Source organism: Diabrotica undecimpunctata, chromosome 6 (genome assembly GCF_040954645.1).
Source record: "Diabrotica undecimpunctata isolate CICGRU chromosome 6, icDiaUnde3, whole genome shotgun sequence".
NCBI classification, from domain to species: domain Eukaryota; kingdom Metazoa; phylum Arthropoda; class Insecta; order Coleoptera; family Chrysomelidae; genus Diabrotica; species Diabrotica undecimpunctata.
This window is the reverse complement of record NC_092808.1, coordinates 147,085,554-147,104,350: the sequence shown is the minus strand read 5'-3', so window position 1 is coordinate 147,104,350 and position 18,797 is coordinate 147,085,554. Positions and strand designations below refer to the sequence as shown.

Genomic DNA, 18,797 nt, shown 5'->3' with positions numbered 1-18,797 from the left:
TTGTTCTTTTTCCTAATAACACATGTTTGCTTATTTTGTTCGGTATTTCACCTTTTTCTATTTTTTTAACGTTTTCCATCTAATGCAGCAGTCCTGTGTTAATAAGTATTACGATATTCGTATCGTGGTATCTTTAATATAATGCAGAGTTTGTATTTTCTTCACCAAATTCCGTTTTCTTTTGAGCCTCTAAATTTGTGTCGCAATATTTTTCTTTCAAAGGTGGTTAATAAATAATCTTTTCTCACTTTTGGAGAATGTCTTATTTACAATGAATGTTCGCCTCTTCACATCATCTGCAACGGAGAGAAGACCTATGTTCAACAGTGGACTTTTGAGGCTGGATGAACATGAGTTACCACAATTAGCTTACAAGAAAGACAAGAAATAAATTTATGTGTCATTAAAATTAGTAGATAATTTAAAATTATAAATTTATTGGGCACTGGAAGTAATAGTCAAGTAATTTTTAAAAAATGAAATATGTTTTTGACAAGAATGAAGGCTTCTCGTTTTTATTTAATGTTGCTAAAAGTTTGAGTGGAACATATTCCGAAGAATTACAAGTTGATGCAGATTTATTATCCGCTCTAAAATATGCTCCAATTACATCTATCGGCGTAGGACGTTAAATTAGAATCTACAATAATTGCATACGACCGATCATGACATATGGCATAGAAGTGCGCGAAGATACCAACAAAACGAAACAGATGCTAAGGGTTGCCGAAATGAAAACCCTAAGAACAATAGTGGACAAAACAAGAAGAGATAGGGTGAGAAATACATACGTCAGAGAGCAGTGCAAAATTCAAGATATTGTAAGATGGGGAAGGCAGCGTAAGAGGATGTGGTACAATCATGTAAGACGAATGGATGAGAATAGACTCACAAAAATTGCCCTAGAAAACAACCCGCCCGGTTCAAGACCTCCTGGAAGACCACCTAAAAGATGGAGAGATAGTTGGCAATATACCTCCCAGGAAATTAACCAGAGGCAGCTTCAGAATTAAACAGATCGAAAGATCTCCAAGAAGTAGAAGAAGGTGTAGGACGTTCAGTTTCAATATACAAATAAATTTGAAATGATCGAAGAGATAGTTTTAGTTGTCCGTATTAATGATAAAATTTTAAGTGACTACAATGTTTAATTTTCAATGAACAATTATTTAGGTATTAATTTATTACGTTACTTATGTTATGTGTTTGTAAATATATTTTGTTAAGTTAATATTGAGTCAATTCGCTTTGTATAATAAACAATAAGTTATTTGCCTATATGTTGCCTATATGTTAGGATTTTTACCTTTTTTAGTAAAAATCTTTGTCTATTTACGCGCATTTTTCTTCAATTTTTATTTGAATTTATTTAACCTATTTAAGCCCATAGTTGCATTAACGCAACACATTGAATGTTTTTTCCTTTTCATTCATACTGAAGTTTTTTTTTTTAATTGCTGATAGTATTGTGTTGAGAAATATTTTACAATTCAGAAAAAAATTTTCCACGCAAAAAATATAATTCGAAATACCGTTAAAAATAGCAAAATAGTTATAGAAATTATTACAAGCGAGGTACATTCTCAAAAAATGGTTTAAAATATTATTTAGGTATTATTATCTTATCATTCACAAGATATTTTTATAGCTTACGGACAAAGTAATAATATTCTAAACGTAAAATTTATTTGTTTTTAGAAAATAATATCGTTTCAGGACTTTGAATATAGCGTTGCGTTAACGCAACTATGGGACAATAAGTATAATACATACAACTTAATTTCTTGTGTAAACCTGACACCTGATAAACACGTGGTGTTTATTATTTTGTCTTCAGTATGCTTGGTTTATCAGTAGTATCGAATACCAATACGACTTTTATCAGTATTTTTTGTATTTGAGGTGCTTTCTGTTAGTTATACGGTATCTGTAAGTGTTCAGTAATAGTTGACAAAAATTGTTATCCTGTTAAATTCACAGATAACGTGAAGTTATCATGGTAAGTTCTTTTTTTTTTAATAGTTGGTCCATATTTAAGGGCGATAAAAGGTATAAGGATGACCTAAAAGGCCCTTGACCATGAAAGAGCCCGAAGTGATAGTTGAAAAACTGGATGTAGATAATGAGATAGCTGTTTGTTTAATACCTCCAGAAGTTGACAACCTAATAGATGAAGAAGATATAGATGAGGATGATATGGGTAACATAAATAGCTTGCCGAAAGATGTGCCTGGAACATTTGAAATAAGAAATATAAATAAAGAAGACGAATTAGAAGACACAAGTGTAAGTCAGTTTCATGTGCAATCATCAAATGCTAAAAAAATAGATCGAGTCGAAAACGTAACCTGGTGCAGAAAACCCATTGAGTATGGAAATGATGCTGATTCGAATGAAAAAACTCGCATAAAAAATATCATTGAGGAATTGCATGTCGGAACTTGACTATTATATGGAAATGTTCAATAAAGATATTATGCAACGTATTATTTCAAAATCAAAAAAAAATATTTGAGAGATCAGAAACGTCCCAACTTTGACTTGGATCGAAATGATTTAGAAGTATTTTTGGGATTGTTGATTTTGAGCGGATATCACACTCTTCCCAGTGTAAAACTTTACTGGTCTTCCGATGAGGATAAGGGAGTCCATACATACATTTTGCAGATAGCGATCAGCTAGGTAAACAAGATAAATTTGCAAAAGTTTGTCCGATAGTCGACCTGTTGAACAAGAGTTGTTTAAAATATGATGTTTTCAGTCAATACTTATCAATATATGAACAAATAGTCCCACACTTCTGTCGTCATTCGGCAAAAAGTTTATAAAAGGGAAGCCTGTTTGTTTTGGATACAAAATGTGGTGCCTTGCATCTAGCAATGGATATTTATACAACTTTGTCCCTTATGCTAGAAAATCTAACCAGAATAATTCAAAACAGTTCAGTATGAGTGAAGCAGTGTTTATCAATCTTTTAAAAGTCGTGCAAGGCAAGTTTGCCCACAAGATATATTTTGATAATTTCTTTACCAGCTACAAGTTGTTAGTTCATTTGAAACAACAAGGATACTTTGCCACTGGAACAATACGTGAAAACTGCGGCACTATGAATTGCCGCTACGACAAACTAATAAAATAAGTGTTTTGCGTTGGAACGATAATTCTGTGGTGACGATGGCAAACAATTGTGATCCAGTAGAGCCTGTTCTTCCCGTAAAACGATAGAATCGCAAGGTAAGAAAAGATATCGCTATCACACAAACCAAAATGATAGCTAAATATAATAAATACATGGATGGAGTGGACTTACATCACAATGGAGTGGTTAATTATAGAATAAATATCCGTGGCAAAAATAGTAATGGCCGTTATTTATAAACATGCTAGACTCTGCTGTCGTTAAAACTCTATAGAATTGTACATGAGAAAAATCTAATTTTACAGTTAGATTTTTAGTCAGAACTTGTGCGAAGCCTTGTTAGTGTTAACAAAAGTACCACAAAATCTGTTAGAGATCGTGGCTCTAGTTCATCCTTACCATCTACCTCGCGTTTGGATAATGTGGGTAATATTATTGAACGCGATAATGAAAACTGGAGAAGGTGTTGTAAGCTATGTAAAAGTACAACTGTTTTTAGGTGTAGAAAATGTAATATACCATTACATCCACATTATTTCAAAGACTACCAGAAGTTAAAATAAAAATATTTTTATGGTATACGTATAGTCCCAATGTTGCGTTAACGCACCGTTAAAAAAATGGACGTGTAGTTTTTCTTCTTCGTGCAGCTTTTAAATTATCTTTATTTGTGTTTAATTAAATATATATTTAATAAAAAATCATTGGTTTTATTATGTTTTCTACAAGTGGGCCTAAATGGGTTAAACTCTCGTCATAATATAAACTTTCTACGTTAATTACAAAAGTAAAATATCACAGGAAAATAGCTTTTGAAAAATAAATATTTTTAAACTTCTTTTAACGTTTAAATTCCAAATATAAATATTGTTTTTTGTTTACCATTGGATAACATTCCAATTGAGTCCTATGCTTTAATTTTTTCGTCTGATTATTAGTAGTAATGCTTCAGACTTGTATAAATGTAAGTAAATATTAAGGAGGTAATTATTCAATGTCTGTACAGTACAGTTCTTTTCCCACAGATAAAAAAATAATAGTATGATTTCCGGTATAGATTCAAGCTTAAACTTTCTTCATATAATAATATGTATATACACTGTTTTAGAATCGACAAACTCTCACCTTTGATGTCATTAACAGAACACTTCACAAGACCGACGAAAACACAACACGCCACTAATTGCTTCAAACAATTAAATTCCATTTTTGACAGTAAATAGAGCGTTGAGTTTCTTTTCACTTATTGTCTCGCGGTGATTCTTCACTATACACGATAACATGTGTGTAAATTTGAAGAATTTCAAGGTTCAGAAAAGCGTACGGGTTGTATTCTTTGGTTATTTTTCGATTAGTTGGTGATATTGCTCCTGCAATGGAGGATTTGACACTCACTGAAAGTAAAAACAAAGTTTACAGCCTCGCGGTGGAGAAATTTTAATCTCTTAATTTTTAGAGTGGTTATCTGTGAGGTTCATTGGCGGTGCTACAAAAACTCGTGAAAGGGAAAATTACTAGCGATGGCCAGAAAGCATGACGGGTGACAAATGAGTGGGTTTTTATACTTAACACCAAATAACTAATGTATTAATAATTTCAATGCAAAGGAACAAGCATGGATTCATTTTACTTTCAATGATGATGAAGTAATTTTTACCATGACAAATAACTGCAAAAGGTACAGTTCTAAAAAGGATGTATTTAAAGATAAATGTAGTTTTAAGCTTTTTTTTTTCAAAATTGTTCTTTTGTTATTAATATGTCTTGGGAATTCCCCACAAATATCTAAATGGAATGGAAATACAGTGGACATTCGGTACACAACCTTATTAATAGAAAATATTTTCAACTACACAGTATTAGTAAAGTAAAGTATTAGTAAAGTAATTATAACAACAAAAAACTCAAGAAGAGTCTGCCACATTGCTCGGCACTTGCACCGCTGTCTTTTGTTCCTTACATTGCAGACATGCAAACATCAACATCAACAACACAAACAAAATTCCTAGAATAAACTGAAGAGACTCTAGCGGAAGACCTAAGAGTTATGAGAAGTTACTTTTAAGAATTAAGACGTTGACCCAACGCCTCTAAAGCTTTAATTACCTTCTTTCACCTTAAACAGCAATTTGGCTTAATAAACAGTGAATCATTTTGATACTACACGACTCAGTCACAATAAATATTTAAAATACCTACTCGTGATATTGGACGAAACGTTATGCTTTAGAGAACATTTAAGTATAGTTGCGTAGAAGCTTAAAACCAGTAATAACATCATTCAGAAACTCTGCGGCACAACATGGGGAACATTGGCATCCATATTCAAACCTTCAGTCTTAGATCTTGATACTTTTGCTGAATATTGCGCAATAATATGGATCAACAGTGCTCAAAAGATTGATGTTCAGCTAAACACCAAGAGAATAATCGCTGGAGTGATCAAATCCACACCAACCCAATGGCTACCAGTGCTGAACGACATTTCACTACCCCAGCTTCGCCGACTCAATTTTATACCCAATTGATATAAAAAGCTCCTTAAAAATACGGCGATGTGTATATATACCTATATAGAAAATGCAACCAAAAGTCGACTGCGCCTCATATTATCTCACATAAAATTCTGAGAAACGGCCGCAGCTATTGTGTTCAACGTAAACACCAAATGGAGGCATTCCTCAATAGTTTTTGTTTGTGATGCCCAAATCGATTAATTACATAAACAATCTCGATGTTTACGTTTACCTATAAATTAAATATGATTAAGTCAATTTTAATTTAACTCGTTTATTATTTACTGTGATCTCATAAATGTGTTAAAATGCCATACGCTACGTTTCGTTTATCCATACCTTTTTATAAATTTCCTGTTGATATAATATCTTTATTCCAGATTTAGCCATACGGCTCACACTCCCTCTAAGGGGAAAATTCACTCATTCCAGATACCTAACGTATCAAAAGGATTGAGCGCTGGTGGGACTCTTTCCGTGTTATCGAGCACTAGGTGACTTGGTATGTTGGAGTATCCCCCAAAAATGTTGGTACACATCTGGACGTCGCAAGGAAAACAGCTTTCTGCACGGCTTTATAGAGATGATCATTTAGACCCAGCTGTTTTATGTTCTCTAGGAGGTTTTTGGGAATAACACCAGTAGTAGATAGAATAATAAGTACTGTCTGGGTACATTCCATTCTCCTTTGTCGCCTGATTTGGATATCTAGATCTCTGTACTTGGCGCTCTTTTCGTTATATTTAACACGTAAATTATTGGTGTTGGGTATCGCCACATCAATAAGTGTTGTTTGCCTAGTAATTTTATTAACTAGTATGAGATCCGGTCGATTATGTGCCACTAGTTGGTCTGTAAGTGCGATCCCAGTATAGCTTGTAGTTGTCTTTTTCAAGCATTCTGTCAGGGACGTATTGATAATAAGGAAGATGGTCGGTTTGGAGAAGTCCCAGTTTGTAAGTTAGTTCTTGGTGGATAATCTTTCCTACTAAGTCATAACGTTCTGTATAATTAGTTCTTTATAATCAATTCTTTATATTATTATTATTATATAAATTATCAATTCTAGTTGTTTCATGGCTTGCTGGATTAATCTTTTCCAGTATTTTCTATTTCCGTCTTTACTTTTATAGTTTGTGTTTTTTAGTTTTTCTAAATCTTTCTCCCTCTCCTGTTGGTTTTAGTTTTACTTTTTTATTTTTTGTCCAATTTTTTTTTGTTTATGTTTTACGCAGTTCCGACTTTTAAATATTTTGGATATGTGGACATATAGAGCTCAAAAATATTCGGTTCTCTATATATATCCTTTCCAACTCTTTATTTGCTTTTTTTCCCATAATAGTCTACAGTTTTCTTTTAAATTATTTTCTAAAGACGCTTTCCAGACGTAAACTAATACTTGTTCTGATTTATTAATTACCCACGATTTATTCCCATATAAAACTACAGGCCTAGGTAGTAAATGTTAAGTCCTCGTGGTTACATTTTTATTTTTTAGTAAATTCTTGTGATAAAAGACGCAATTATTGTCAGCCGTAATTCTTTTTTGGGTTCCTTCTAGCATATTGGGTGTTATTGTAATGATTAAAATAATGAATAAGTGGTTCATCGTACGGTACGTATAGAGGCTGGTTTCCAAAAATAAGAAAACATCAGTTGATTATGAGCACAGTCTGCTGCCTATGATACAGTCTGAAGACAAGACCTTCTATGTAAACGTATTAATGTGATTCCATGCTGCACCATAGTAAGACTAATTAATTAGCATTATACTGTCAGCTACATATTTTTTCGTTTTACAAAACAACGATATAATTAAATTGATAAACATAAAAAATAACAATTTACCGCATTCTACTTTAAACAAATCTTTATATTTCAGACCTACCTAACACTGTTGTAATGAAATTTACCTACGCTGATGACCTAGCTAGAACTATCCAATATATAATCTTTGAAACCAGCGACTAATTTTAACAAGTGATTTGTTATCCCAAATAAGTACTTTATGTACACTCATGTTAAATCTTAAGAATTAAATTGCTTTAACCTAAATAGCTGGAAATCACATATTTAACTGAAAATATTTTTTAATATTACTGCTCAAACACTAAAAGCATAAATATTTTGGAGTGACCCTAAATAGAACTTTCAGCAATATATAGAAAATACAGAATTGAAGATAGAGATGCTCATCAACTTCATCTAGAAATTTTGTAGCACTACGTGAAGAGTTTCAGAGAAGACAATACGAACTTTAGTACTAAGCCTGGTATACCCCGTCGACTGTAGTACTGTCCAGTTCAAAATTTACTCACGTCTAACTACAAATAGCGATTAGGTCATTCCATTTGTTACCTTGTTCAGCCCCTTTAGCAGATAGCTCTTAAAATTCTGCTTTAGTGATTCAATGAACTTCTGCTTCCCAGCAGACATGTGCCTTAAGTAAATAAATGAATGATAAATGGTCAAGCTTGTAAATTTTTTCCTCTACTATCTATATTCTCAAGTTTTAGCCTTGTATTATCCATGATATATTCCAAACCTTCCGTCATTGTTTCATTTAAATATACTCCACTGTAAGATATTGGAGTGGTAACCTAGGCCTTCACTAAGACCTATCTTTCGTTTCCCTCCATATATTCCATCTCAACCCATTCATCCGTTTAAGAGCAATCTGTATATCAGCTTTGATCTTACATTATGAGAGTTTTTTTTAAACCCCTTTGTTTATTTCTGGAAAGACGATGGAAAGCGATTTTTTTAAATTATATTTATGGTGCCTTGCATCTGGTACCATATCCATCTCTGGATGATTTTTTATTATCTCTCTTTTTGACCCCGGTATAGTTTCGCCCTACTTCCTGACGTCTTATACGTCTTTTGTATGCTGCAATATAATTAATATATGTAATAGAAGAAGGTCAAGTATTACCTTCAAAGAAGGGGGTTGGGGTAGTGTACATCGATCCTTTTATCATTACGCATGCTTGTCATTGAAACTTGTTCAGATTCTCTCTGTGCCCTTTTGTTGACATTTAGACGGCCATAGTAGTGCTTCATACGTAATCATACGTATGACTACAGTCATGTATAGCCGGTACATCTCTTTTTAATATATACCCCATGATTTCCCAAATATCTTATCTTTCGTTTTGTTAGATATTCCTTCCATGGGATGGGTGTTACATATAATCCACTTATCTGGTATTACTCCTAGATATTTAACCGTATTTTTTTCTTTGATCATTTCTCCATACAAAGCGAGCATCCATATGTCATCTAAATTCTGTCTCATTGTGGAACTGACTTCTACTGTTTTTAAATTGTTTACTAAAATTGATTGATCCTGGTTAATCGTGGTGGCAAATAATTGATCGATAGGGTAAAGAAATAACTTGTTAGACGAAATCTTAGCATTCTTTATTGTGCTCTTGTGGTAACATATGGAAACATATGGCCTGCATAAAATTGCAACGGCTTTGCCTAGGGCGTACAGGGTTGCCTTTTGAGCAAATTAAAACTAATGGCTAAGAATTTATATTTACATAGAATAAAATATTTATAAACAAATTTAAACATATTCTTTTGCTATTATTGACAGAGAGTTTTTCCCAGTCACACCACCTAGTTGTATTGTGTTGTTCAATCACATTAATAAACCATTCAGCGAAATATTGCCTTCTTCCCCAAGTCTAATTATTTAATCTCCACATAACAGGCAGCTGTACTTTTTTAAATTTTTTGATTTCTAGATTGGTAGACCAGCAAAAACTTTATTTTTTAAAACCCCACTGACATTGCCGCATAACAAAGGAGTAAGTAGGCTCTTATCTTGTCTTGAGCACTTAAAATGGAGTCTTTTGTATATGTGTGACATATTCTTTGTTTGTTATCTTCTTTCAAAATACATCGGTTTCCTCACAACTAAAAAGTTTTTGGATAAGATAACATCAGTTTGCCAAAATATTTGTATGAGGTAACTTTATTAGCACTAGTTATTGCCCCATATCAATTACGTTGTGTATTGAATAAAATAAAAGTCGTATGCCAAACAAAATTTATTTCAACTAAACATTAGCTTACTGTTATATCTTTGGCATAAACTCTATTTTGTAAGACCTTTTTTCTGTCTTATTTAATTTTTATATATAGTCGTTAATATATTGTCAGATATATTGTCAGATTTGTAAAGTCACAAAGACTAAACTGGCTTGGTCACCTAGAAAGAATGCCAGATAATCAAGCTGTAAAAGTAGTCCAGAGATGGAAGCCCCAAGGAAACAGAACAAGAGGAAGGCCCCATAAAAGATGGATAGACGACGTAGAGAGGGATCTTAAAACCATGAACATCAGGCAGTGGCGAAGGAAAGTATCCGACAGGGCAGAATGGAAGAACATTGTTAAGCAGGCCAAGACTCACAAAGGGTTGTAGCGCCATTAGAAGAAGAAGAAGATATAGTCGTTAAAATCGAGCCTGCCATGATTACTGATTTACCTAATTCAATTCTCATGTGCTTCTTTTTTCTTAACGCAAACTTTTTTGTTAATGGTCTGACTATAATTCAACTTGTTTTCGTTTATCTAGAATTTAAATTTTTTATTGTCATATTTTGTTTGAATCGAGAGCTATTTACCTTTGCTCTGTTTAAATCTATAAGTGTTTTCCCGTATATAATTTCCCTAAAGCAACGTAACTAATTATTATAGCTCACTATAGGTCTTAATACTACTGTTTTATTTAAGATGCTATTCTTTGCCTTTAAATATGTTGTCTTTTTGATCTTGTCCAAAGTATCCGTAGACTTTTCGAATTCTTCGGACTGTATTGTATCGAGTTTATGATTATATTGTTCTAAGACTATTCTTTCGTGGCATTTTAATATTGTTTAGTATTTTTATTTTTAATTGACCACAGTTTTAGTTTAAAGTATGTTTATTTTGATGTTTCAATTTTCACTTCGGAAATCTAAAAAAAAATGACAATTTCCGAAATGGAAATCGAAACGTCAAAAGTATTTTCAACTGAAATTTGTGGTTAATTCCCAATAAAAGTAGTAAATTTATGATTTTGTTGGCAATTAACACAACCATGTTTTTCTTATATTTTATCTCCCTGTCTACTGTTACTCATCTTATCACGTTTAAAGCACAGATCGCATTCTTCAAGTCCATTAAAAATCATGATTTGGTGATCATGGAACTCGCATTTTTTACGATGCCACAGCCTCTTTCGGACTGGGCACCTTACCGTTCTAATTTAGAATTAATATTTGTCCAGTCTGTTTGCAGTATTTGTGTGTAATAATAGTGTAGTGTAATGGCGTATTATATTTGGAATTTATAAGCCAGTCGATCACATTTTTCCCTATTATCTAGGTTACTTAGTGCCGTCGTGTAGGCCCCAGGATATATCGATTTGTCAAATTTTTTATTGGAGCTTTTTGCATGTCTGGGATCTTTTCATGTATTTCCTAGTATTGATTTCCAGATCCTGTTTAGATGCAGACTCCGTGAACATCCATGGGTAATCTTTCCGGATTGAGTAAACATAAAGCAGCGTCTTATACCTAAAACTGAACTAAGATGTCAAAGAAAACATCTTAAGCGACAAAAATCCATTAATAAGCCAGAAAGATGACTTAATTTTCGCCCTATCGAGTCTTTTTTATGTCCAATTGACGATTAATTAGAAGACCTAGTCACGACTACGAAAGAATGATAAATTTTAAGATAGGAAACGTAGTAGTGACTGCTGCTTTTAACAATATACTACTGCAAAATTGGATTTGCTAGCTGCAACATATCAATTCTTTTAAAGCAATGAGATACTAGCAAGAATTCATAATTTCACATACCTGGGCTACAATGAATCGAGAAATCCAAAACTATATTTAACAAAATGAGGAATGTACGTTGTAAGTTGTGTTTTAATATACATTTTAGATTGCATTGCTTAGCTGCTATGTGTTTTTAACTTTTTTATGGTAAAATCTTGGACCTTTTCAGAGGCCATCAGTAAGAAAATAACAGGTTTCGAAATGTGATGCTACCGGAGAATGTTATGCATATATGTAGACAATTGTGTCACCAATAACGCTGTCTTGTAAAGAAAAAGTCAACAACAACAACTATTTTTAGCGGTAAAACAAATAAAACTATCATACTTCGGTCACATAATGTAAAATGACAAATACTACTACTCAACTACGACGTATTTTGTGGCTTAACAACTGGGACACCGTGGACTGGAAAACTTCATTGGAATTATTTATGGAAGATGGAAGCAGTAAAGAAGGTTTTGTGAGCTAAAGCAATTGTCAACTTCCAATGATAATACGGTACTACAAGAAGTTGCTAGAGAGATGATATAGAAGAAAGGTGGAGGTTTCTTACGTAATTTTCTTTCAAGAAGCGGTCTTTAAATCTGCAGTACCTCAGATAACACCAGTATCTTGGTCACATTTCTTTACACAGTGTCGCGGTTGAATTTCTACCAATACTATTGCTAATTTATAATTTTTTAAACAAAATTCAATTAGACAAATCAAATTTGTATTAACTTACTTTCAGTACAACACACCATTTGCAAAAAATTTTGTAAATAGTTCTTGGTGATGAAATTTTGTCGTTTTCACACATATAAGTAAAAAAACTATTCTGGTAATTGTATATATATTTTGATAAAATATTTATTGAAATTTTTATTTTCCTATTAATTTTTAAACTGAATCTGAAAAGTTATAGAAGGTAATCCCAACCTACGCCCCTGTCCAAACACAAAACCATAATTTCATTTTCATTTTATTTGTTTCATTTCTCTTTCACCGGATTCAAATTCAACCTTATTCAATCTAGACAAAATGCTACCAAATCTGTGGATAGGCGTACAATGTATTTATGTTCCAAACAACTTTCTTCGATGCAAGGTTACTAGCATGAACGATAATGTTGTACCATACACGAAAGAAATGAAAAGTTTTTGAGTATTACACAATCAGTCAACTGCTCTGAACTTTCATTAGTACCAGTTTTATGTCAATAGGTGCAAGTCATATATTTAACACGTGACGAGATTATTAACTAATATCTTTCGGTACTTTCTTTACAATAATATTTGTACATATTTAGTCCATTTAAATTTTCTAATTTTAATAATGATGTATACATGGTGTGTCTTTATTAACGAAACAAATTGTTAGCTCATACACACAATGTGGTAAATAATCGGATCGAAAACGTCATTATACTTCCTTCTTCTAGTTAAGATTTGTAATGTTAAATAAAAAAAAAGATCTCATCATCATCATTATTATTCTCTTTACCATTATCTCAATACTAGATCAGATTTCCCCCTTACATTTCCCTATAAATTTCTATCTTGGGTTATTTCAATATCAATTGCTTTGACCGACATGTCCTGCCTAAGCGTCTTTCTTCAAACTTAGATTGTGTTCCTGCCTACACCTTCTAGGAACTTGTAAATTAGCAATTCTTTGTATTAGGTGATTAGCTTTCTGCTGGTAGAGGAGAACACTAAAGACTAAGGAACATCTAGGAATTATTGTAATTATTGTTATCCATATTTAGCCATATGGCTCACACTCCCTCTAAGGGGAAAATTCACTCTTTCCAGATACCTACGGTATCAAAAGGATTAAGCTCTGGTGGAACTCTTTCTATGTTATTGAGTCCTAGGTGACTTGGTACGTCGGTGTATCTCCCAAAAATTTTCGCACGCATCTGGACGTCGAAAGTAGCACAGCTTTCTGCATAATCTTATATAGATGTTCATTTAGACCCAGCTTTTTTATGTTTTCTAGGATGTTCTTCGGGATGACTAGAGTGGTAGAAAGAATAATAGGTATCGTCTGGGTACTTTCCATTCTCCATTGTCTCCTTATTTGTATTTCAAAATCTCTGAACTTGGCGATCTTTTCGTTGTACTTAACACGCAGATTATTGTTGTTAGGTATCGCCACATCGATTAGTGTTGTTCGTCTTGTTAGTTTATTAACTAGCACGAGATCTGGTCTATTATGTGCTACAGTTTGGTCTGTGAGCACCGTGCGATCCCAGTATAGCTTGTAGTTGTCATTCTCAAGCATACTCTCAGGAACGTATTGATAATATGGAAGATGGTTTGTTTGCAGAAGTCCCAGTTTAAAAGCTATCTCTTGATGGAGAATCTTCCCTAACGAGTCACGCCGTTCCTTATATTCAGTTGCAGCAAATGCCTGGCAGCCTCCGGTAAGATGTTGGATAGTTTCTTGGGCTTGACGTCCATATCGGCATTTGTCGTTTTGGACCTGAGGATCTTTGACGATATATTTTAGGTAATTTTTGGTTGATATAACCTGATCCTGAATGGCGAGTAATGAACCTTCTGTTTCAGGGAACATCTTTCCTGATGTCAGCCAATAGTTCGACGCTATATTGTCGACATAGTCTTAACTGACTTCTTTCGGATGTCGACCGTGCAGAGGTTTACCCATCTAGATGAGCATTTTGTCTTTCTTAGTAAGATGGTTTATGCGCATTTCTTGTTCCCTCAGTTTGATCGGTGTTGTCATCTACTGCCCAAATCGCTCAATTTAGTCCACTTAATAATCCGAAATGAGTAGCTAAGCGCGGAAAATGCATAGGTGTTTAATGCCTTAAACAAATTTTTACTATTGAGATGTAAGCGGAGTAGCTGTTTTACCCTTCGTATGAACTCTGATGTCAATTCAATTTTCATTTGTTTATGATCAATTTTCCGCGTTTGCCTTACTCCTAGATATTTATACATGACATTTTCGCCCATAGCCTCGATGTTTTGGCCATTTTGCATATCAGATCCTCTGGTCTGAACCTTTCCCTTGACTATATTTAGTACACGACATTTGTCTAACCCAAAGTGCATACTGATATCATTTGAAAAAGTTTCTACATTTTTTAGCATTTGATCTAAGTGATTTCGAGTGGAAGCCATTAGTTTCAAATCATCCATATACGACAGATGATTAAGCTTCGCCACTACAGTATTGTTGTTTTTAATGCTAAAACCCGAGTCGGTGGAGTTCCATAGCTGGGATAGTGGGTTTATCGCTAGACAGAACCACAATGGACTCAGCGAGTCTCCTTGGAATAGGCTGCGGTTAATTGCAATATTTTCCGTTTTGATATTGTTTTCACTAGGTATTTGGAGGTGAATTTTAGTCTTCCAATGGCAAACTTCTTGGCAAACGATTTACAAGAGTATTTGGAAGAAGTGATCATTGCAATAAGGCAAAATATGTGGTTTCTACAAGATGGCGCTCCACCGCATTACAGTAATGAAGTCCGGGAATACCTTTGCAGGCAGTATCCTGGTCGGAGGATTGGAAGGGGTCGTGACGCACCTATTTCTTGGCCACCCAGAAGTTCAGGTCTTAACCCTATGTACTTTTGCTTTTGGAGGTTTATAAAAGAGAAAGTGTATTCTGTAACAATAGAGGACGATCAACAATTGAGGGTTAGAATAATTGAAGCTGCAAATCAATTTCGTCAGAAAAATATGTTTTTTCAGTTCATTCGGTTTTATTTATTAAAACGATACCGAATGTGTATTGAAGACATTGGGGGTCATTTTGAACATTTATTGTAATATAATTTATTGTAATTTATAGAGGTTATATACATTTGTTGTACTTGTTAATTAATTTAAGCCATTTATTTAGTTGCACGTAATTTTTTAAAGGTTATTGAAAAGGGCCGTAACTCGATAAAAACTGTTTTTTGAAAAAAGTGATGAGGCAAAAAAATTTTAAAAATAATGTGTTAAACTAATTCTGCCACAAAATTCATTTGATTTGAACGTACTCAAAAGTTTGGGGGGATTTAGGGCTGCACACACCCCTTAAAATTTTTCTGTGCCCTTAGATTTTGTTGTTTCTTTTTTTATGAAAAAGATGCTTTCAGATCAAGAAAGTAACGTCTCCATTTTTATTACAAAATGTCAAGTAGTTTAGGAGATAATGCAAAAAAAAAACAATTTTTATTTTGTAACTTCAAAGGCCTGTAACTTTTTTGTGTTCACTTTTGTATTAAGGTAAGTTGGTTAATCAATTTATTTTTGTCCCCGGAATGCGTAATTTAATTTATGACATACCTTTTTTAAACACCCTGTATAATCAAATAAATGCTCTTGAAATAATTTACCTGAACCATACATCTTGATAGCGTGCTTTAATTCTCCTAAAAATGATCTTTTTGACGATGGGAGGCGGGAGACGTAATTTCGCGGTATAAGGCTGTATAAATATTATCATATTTCAAAAAAGTTGAGGGCTATTTCTCATCACCTCATCAAAAACGTCTTAAAATATTCTAAACTTTAACGAAAAATCTTGCATTTTATTCATTTGCAAAAATGCATTTTAATTTAATCTACTTGTACAATTTCTATAAGTATAATAAAATTACACCGCTTGAAGGCATATTCCTTTTTTATTGGTTTACCGCTTTATCAAATAGCATTTCAGCTTTACTCACACACCTTCAAAAAAACAATACATTCAACAGCTATTCGTTAGTGGTATGACTAGTAATACTCGTTCCCAAAATAATTGATTTACCAATAAAAACGTAAGAACTAGTTTTACTGATAAGACGAGTAACAAACCTGTCCCAAATTTATTCGAGTTTTGGGTGTTGTCGATTTATAATTGGTTATAATTGGAACGAATCACATTGGCAGTTATTTGTTTTGGAACAATTTCATATTTAATAGGAAATCAGAAATTTTCATAACAAATTTTGATTATAAAAATACACCTCAATGTATATATATATATATATATATATATATATATATATATATATATATATATATATATATATATATATATATAATATATTAATAGTTTCTGGAAGTTAATTGATTCGTCGGTGTAAAAACTCGCTTTGAATCGCTGCACGTTTTATTTAAACGGCAAAAATTATCAAATCATAATAATATAAACAGTGGAATCGAATGTTTATTTCTCATCTAATATGTTACTAGCCATATAAACTGCTAGACAAAATATACCGCCAGTTGTTTCTTCGCAACTATCAAAATTCTTTATTGTAATGCATGTTCCTACAGTTTTTGGAAAAAAAAAATACGTATTTTCCAATTATACCGGGTGGTCCAATAAGCCGATCTCTCTGCTATATATCAGAAACTATTCATGTTATAACTTTAGGAGAAAAAATTTGTTAGTAAAAGTGGACAAGAGAAAACGCTGAAAATAACTTTTAAATTTCTTCAATAATGCATATTATGCAGATTAACACCACCCGCAGTATTAAACATAGCCTCGTCTGTCCACAAAATCTTTGACATGATATGCGGTTGTTCTTCTAGCAGACCTAACATCCAATTGCAGTAATCCAGCCTTGCATCAAAATCTCTCTCATGTAAAGCTTGGTGGAGAACTACATGATAAGGATGCAGTCTAAAAAACAGAACAACAAATATTGGTGAAAAAGTAACCACTATATTTACTAAAACTCAAAAAAACTTGAAAAATCCACAATTGTTTTACAAGATAAATCGTGCGTAAGTATTTTTAAGAACCGGATAAAAGGATCAAAGCGCCGTGTTGCCGTTTTTATCGGAATATTAAAATAACAGTTGAATCTAAAGGTTGAAGGGAATTCCAATTTTCGGACCTAAACGTTCACTTTATAATATGAAAAAACAAACCTGTGATGTTTTAAAATCCTTAGAACAGTAGTTTTGGGTATGTTTAATTCTATAGAGATTTGCCACTTATATGTGGATTCTGTTGAATTAAAGCAAGAACATTGATTGAATTATCTTCGTTCATACCTCTACTACGTTGTTTAAAACAAGGACGATGAAAACTACCAGTTTCTCTTAATCTTCTTGCCTTTCTTTCAAATACTTCTTTGCGATAACGTCTCCTGTCAGGATACTTTACAGAATACTTATATACGTAAGGCTATACCCGCTTTTTTTTGACATTCGAAATAAACTCCAATCATATACAATTCTGCATTTAATATACTCATCACGAATTATTAGTACTTACTGATAATTAGTTACTAATATTACCAATATTATTGTCCATTGAAAAGAGTGCAATCTTCAATTCGAATTATAATATAACACTTCTTCTTAACAATGTTTTGACTGACTGCTGTCAATAAATAAACAATATGAACTCCTTGTCAAATTCATTGTCGTAGTCTACTTAGTTTCGAAAAAAAGATTTTAAATCATATGAAATAGCAATGGTCAAAATAGGTATCAACATTAATATTCTTCTGCTATAAAAATTTGAAAGTATCTACTGACTTATTTTTTAATTTAATTTCTAATACAGGGTAAGTCAATACTATACTTTCTTATGTTTATGCTTTTTTATTCATATCTCGAGTTCAACAAAAGCTATTAACATGCGGTTTAAGTCATTTTGTTACGAATTTAATCTAGTTCCACTCTAATTTACAATAAATAGGTGTTTCCATTAAACATTTTGAAGAAAAATAAATTTTAATGTTTTCTATTCGAAAGTACCCTCTACCTATGACAATTAAAACTAAGTGCAATTATTTTATAGTAGATGTAAATTAATTCATCCACACTCTTTCTAATGACACTAATTCCGTTAAAATCGGTTAATCCAAACCAAAGTTATAGGTATTTATCCAAAAATACTTTCCCACTCTCCCACACCCTTTATTTGAAAATATAAGAAAAAAGTACTTTAACAACTTTGTGCAGAATGTAAGCCTCTTTCTAGTTTACTTATTTACCACTTGGTATAATTGGGCATATTTCCCAAAATACTGGTTTTTAAAGTTTTCTTCACAGGTTACGCCCCCTAGCGGTTAACCCAGAAACTTGAAAGTTATTTCCAGCGATTTCTCTTGGCCACTTTTACTAAGGAATTTTTTCTCCTAAAGTTATAACATGAATAGTTTCTGATATATAGCCGACTGATCGGCTTATTGGACCACCCGGTACATTAAGTTTATTTTATTAAGTAAATACAGTAAATTAAATCTACATATTTAAGGTTTATAATGTATTTTTATAGAACAGAAAGAGTTCCGTGATCTTCGGTCGCACTTCTCATCGATCTCACGAAATTTTTGCAAAATTCTTC

At 32.8% G+C, this 18,797-nt stretch overlaps 1 protein-coding gene across 2 annotated transcripts in view; it reads right to left on the bottom strand.

The window, feature by feature from the left end:
- Positions 1-4,520, bottom strand: part of LOC140444074 (serine proteinase stubble) — a 100,939-nt gene extending 96,419 nt beyond the window's left edge. For both annotated transcript variants that reach the window (XM_072535705.1, XM_072535706.1), the window contains exon 1: positions 4,265-4,520. In XM_072535705.1, coding sequence (XP_072391806.1) covers positions 4,265-4,346 — 82 coding nt within the window. In that variant the 5' untranslated portion in view covers positions 4,347-4,520. The remainder of the gene's footprint in view (positions 1-4,264) is intronic.
- Positions 4,521-18,797: the final 14,277 nt, after the last annotated feature.